Source organism: Rutidosis leptorrhynchoides, chromosome 3 (assembly GCF_046630445.1).
Source record: "Rutidosis leptorrhynchoides isolate AG116_Rl617_1_P2 chromosome 3, CSIRO_AGI_Rlap_v1, whole genome shotgun sequence".
Taxonomy (NCBI): domain Eukaryota; kingdom Viridiplantae; phylum Streptophyta; class Magnoliopsida; order Asterales; family Asteraceae; genus Rutidosis; species Rutidosis leptorrhynchoides.
The window spans coordinates 85,826,432-85,830,807 of record NC_092335.1 but is presented as its reverse complement, the minus strand read 5'-3'; the positions used below and the strand labels follow the sequence as shown (position 1 = coordinate 85,830,807).

The window sequence follows — 4,376 nt, the reverse complement described above, 5'->3', positions numbered from 1 at the left end:
GTTTTGCTGACAAAGTAAATTGGTATCTGGGCACTCCCTCGTTCAGCAACTAAGACGGAACTAACAGCCTCCCTAGATACCGCAAGATAAAGTATCAGAGTTTCGCCTGCAATCGGTGCTGTTAGCGTCGGGAGGTCTCTGAAGAGCGCCTTCATCTCCTGGAACTCCTTTTCTGCCTCGTCAGTCCACTTAAAAGCTGACTTCTTAGCGCAGTCCTTCAAAGTGTTAAAAAACGGTAGTGATCTTTCAGCGGCCTTGGACAAGAATCGCGTTAATGCGGCTAACTTCCCGTTGAGGCTTTGAACTTGATTCTTTGTTTTAGGGGAGGGCATTTTTTCAATCACCTCTATCTTCTTTGGGTTAGCCTTGATTCCGCGCGGAGTCACAGTGTGCCCCAAAAAGTTCCCTTCTTCTTCTCCAAAGCTGCACTTGGCCGGTTTGAGCTTCATGTTGATGCTTCGTAGCGTGTTAAATGTTTCAAGTATGTCAACCAACAACTGTTCCTCGGTGTTGCTCTTAATGACGAGGTCGTCGACATACGCCTCAAGGTTGCGCCCTATCTGCTTAGCGAATGCTGTATCGATAGTGCGTTGATATGTAGCGCCCGCATTCTTCAATCCAAAGGGCATCTTGGTATAACAGTAGATCCCTTGGTCTGTGTGAAAAGTGGTTTTCTCTTCATCCTCTTCCGCCATTTGTATTTAATGATATCCTTTGTAGGCATCTAGGAAGCACTTAAACCTAAAACCAGCAAGTGACTCTACCTTCCAGTCAATTTCTGGCAAAGGATAGTTATCTTTAGGGCAAGCTTTGTTGATGTCTTTGAAATCAATGCAAAGCCGCCATGTTCCATCCGCTTGGCTACCAGCACAGGATTGGCTACCCATGTCTGATAGTTTACTTTGCGCAGTATGTTGGCTTTAACCAGCTTATCCACTTCTCTGCGCAGCCATTCGCTTCTTTCTGGGGCCATTGGCCGCTTCTTTTGTTTGATTGGGGTCAGATTGATGCTGGCGCGGAGGTGATGCTGCGCTATCTCTCGTGGTACTCCAGTCATGTCAGCATCGCGCTAACAAAACACATCGGAGTTAGCGATGAGGATATTCCTCAGCTTTTCCTTAATCTCCTGTGTGAGGCTTCCCCCTATTTTTACCTTTTGTTCCGGATACTCGGGATTGACTATAACCCACCTTTCATTCGCGCCTTTTTCTTCATCAGTAGCACTTCCCTTATCATTAACGGATGCGCACAAAGCGTCCAGTGGCGTTGACTCAAGTGTGGCAACTCCTTGATCCGTCAGGAATCGGACCATCCCTTGAATTGTGGATGGTATAGCACCAAATTTCTGAATGGAAGTCCTTCCCAGTATAGCGTTGTACCTAGAGTACGAGCGTACAACGCAGAACTCTATGCTCTCGGTACGCCTCTTTGATCTATCTCTACTGTCTCTCAGCTCTAGCTTTAAATCCAAGATTCCGATGGGCCACGCTGACTCTCCGAAAAATCCGAACAAGGCCGTAGTCGGAGGTTTAATAGTTCGCCTCACTATTGTGGGTAGCTGTCGGAAGTAATGCTCGTACATGATGTCGACACTACTGCCGTTGTCTATATGAAGGCGCTTGACGCCGTGCCCTGACTCTGGCAGGTATCCCTGTACTACAATTGGTGCGCAGGAAGTGTTGAATGCCTGTATGGCGGGAAATGATATCTCCATTGTCGCCGAGCCTTCGGCGGTGCTGGCTTTGCGCTTCGTTCCTTGCTGCGGTAGGCAGTTGGCCATTGAATGCACTTATTTTTTCGTGACAGGTGCCTGTATAGAAAAAATAAATGAGAAGTGGACATATAGATAAAAGATCAAATCAAAACCTTTTAACTTGTATGTCCCACGGATGGCACCAAATGATCAAGCATATAATAATCGGGTCGGGTTCGGTCCATGCTCGACATCAATAAGGGGGGATTTAAGGGTCAATTGAGTTTAACTCTCTGGTCCGGAGTACCGTGAATAACCCCTTGCGAGATGATGATCTCAACAGGGGTGGTTAAACGTTAGACCCACCATCAGCGGGTAGTCCGGTCCGTGATGGCTCGCGCAATAGGGTAGGATTTATGTTCGAGGAACGTTACCTGTATATCAAGGATGTCTAGTGAAGTGCTATAAGTCCGGTAGCGCGGGTAAGAGTGGCGCTGTATAGACAGCGCGACTGATCCGTACGAATACACTGAAAATAGTATGTGTGTAATTTTCTGAAGGGAACCAGCTCCTGCCTTGTGATTCGAGTCCGTTATTTATAGCTACAGTGCTGTTCATTCATTGGAGCCACGTGTTCTACGTTACTTTTTCGCCTGTACTACCTGGTAACCTCGTGAAGGGGACCAGGGAACAGTACTACTACCTTTTTTCCTGCCTGTCGGCCTTCTGTACAGAGGCCGTGACAAGTACAGGACACGTCACCTTCTTCCTGAAATGTCCCGTTCTTATTGATTAAAAACGTTCCATATTAATTGATTTCGTTGCGAGGTTTTGACCTCTATATGAGACGTTTTTCAAAGACTGCATTCATTTTAAAACAAACCATAACCTTTATTTCATCAATAAAGGTTTAAAAAACTTTACGTAGATTATCAAATAATGATAATCTAAAATATCCTGTTTACACACGACCATTACATAATGGTTTACAATACAAATATGTTACAACAAAATAAGTTTCTTGAATGCAGTTTTTACACAATATCATACAAGCATGGACTCCAAATCTCGTCCTTATTTAAGTATGCGACAGCGGAAGCTCTTAATAATCACCTGAGAATAAACATGCTTAAAACGTCAACAAAAATGTTGGTGAGTTATAGGTTTAACCTATATATATCAAATCATAATAATAGACCACAAGATTTCATATTTCAATACACATCCCATACATAGAGATAAAAATCATTCATATGGTGAACACCTGGTAACCGACATTAACAAGATGCATATATAAGAATATCCCCATCATTCCGGGACACCCTTCGGATATGATATAAATTTCGAAGTACTAAAGCATCCGGTACTTTGGATGGGGCTTGTTGGGCCCGATAGATCTATCTTTAGGATTCGCGTCAATTAGGGTGTCTGTTCCCTAATTCTTAGATTACCAGACTTAATAAAAAGAGGCATATTCGATTTCGATAATTCAACCATAGAATGTAGTTTCACGTACTTGTGCCTATTTTGTAAATCATTTATAAAACCTGCATGTATTCTCATCCCAAAAATATTAGATTTTAAAAGTGGGACTATAACTCACTTTCACAGATTTTTACTTCGTCGGGAAGTAAGACTTGGCCACTGGTTGATTCACGAACCTATAACAATATATACATATATATCAAAGTATGTTCAAAATATATTTACAACACTTTTAATATATTTTGATGTTTTAAGTTTATTAAGTCAGCTGTCCTCGTTAGTAACCTACAACTAGTTGTCCACAATTAGATGTACAGAAATAAATCGATAAATATTATCTTGAATCAATCCACGACCCAGTGTATACGTATCTCAGTATTGATCACAACTCAAACTATATATATTTTGGAATCAACCTCAACCCTGTATAGCTAACTCCAACATTCACATATAGAGTGTCTATGGTTGTTCTGAAATATATATAGATGTGTCGACATGATAGGTCGAAACATTGTATACGTGTCTATGGTATCTCAAGATTACATAATATACAATACAAGTTGATTAAGTTATGGTTGGAATAGATTTGTTACCAATTTTCACGTAGCTAAAATGAGAAAAATTATCCAATCTTGTTTTACCCATAACTTCTTCATTTTAAATCCGTTTTGAGTGAATCAAATTGCTATGGTTTCATATTGAACTCTATTTTATGAATCTAAATAGAAAAAGTATAGGTTTATAGTCGGAAAAATAAGTTACAAGTCATTTTTGTAAAGGTAGTCATTTCAGTCGAAAGAACGACGTCTAGATGACCATTTTAGAAAACATACTTCCACTTTGAGTTTAACCATAATTTTTGGATATAGTTTCATGTTCATAATAAAAATCATTTTCTCAGAATAACAACTTTTAAATCAAAGTTTATCATAGTTTTTAATTAACTAACCCAAAACAGCCCGCGGTGTTACTACGACGGCGTAAATCCGGTTTTACGGTGTTTTTCGTGTTTCCAGGTTTTAAATCATTAAGTTAGCATATCATATAGATATAGAACATGTGTTTAGTTGATTTTAAAAGTCAAGTTAGAAGGATTAACTTTTGTTTGCGAACAAGTTTAGAATTAACTAAACTATGTTCTAGTGATTACAAGTTTAAACCTTCGAATAAGATAGCTTTATATGTATGAATCGAATGA

The 4,376-nt window shown here is 40.2% G+C and overlaps 1 protein-coding gene across 1 annotated transcript; it reads right to left on the bottom strand.

Moving 5' to 3' along the window:
• Positions 1 to 760: 760 nt before the first annotated feature.
• LOC139900161 (uncharacterized) lies at positions 761 to 1,780 on the bottom strand. Its single transcript, XM_071882956.1, has 2 exons — positions 1,154 to 1,780; positions 761 to 1,069 (listed from the first exon to the last, which is right to left on the bottom strand). Exons 1-2 carry the CDS (start codon positions 1,778 to 1,780, stop codon positions 761 to 763), a joined length of 936 nt encoding a protein of 311 aa, XP_071739057.1.
• Positions 1,781 to 4,376: the final 2,596 nt, after the last annotated feature.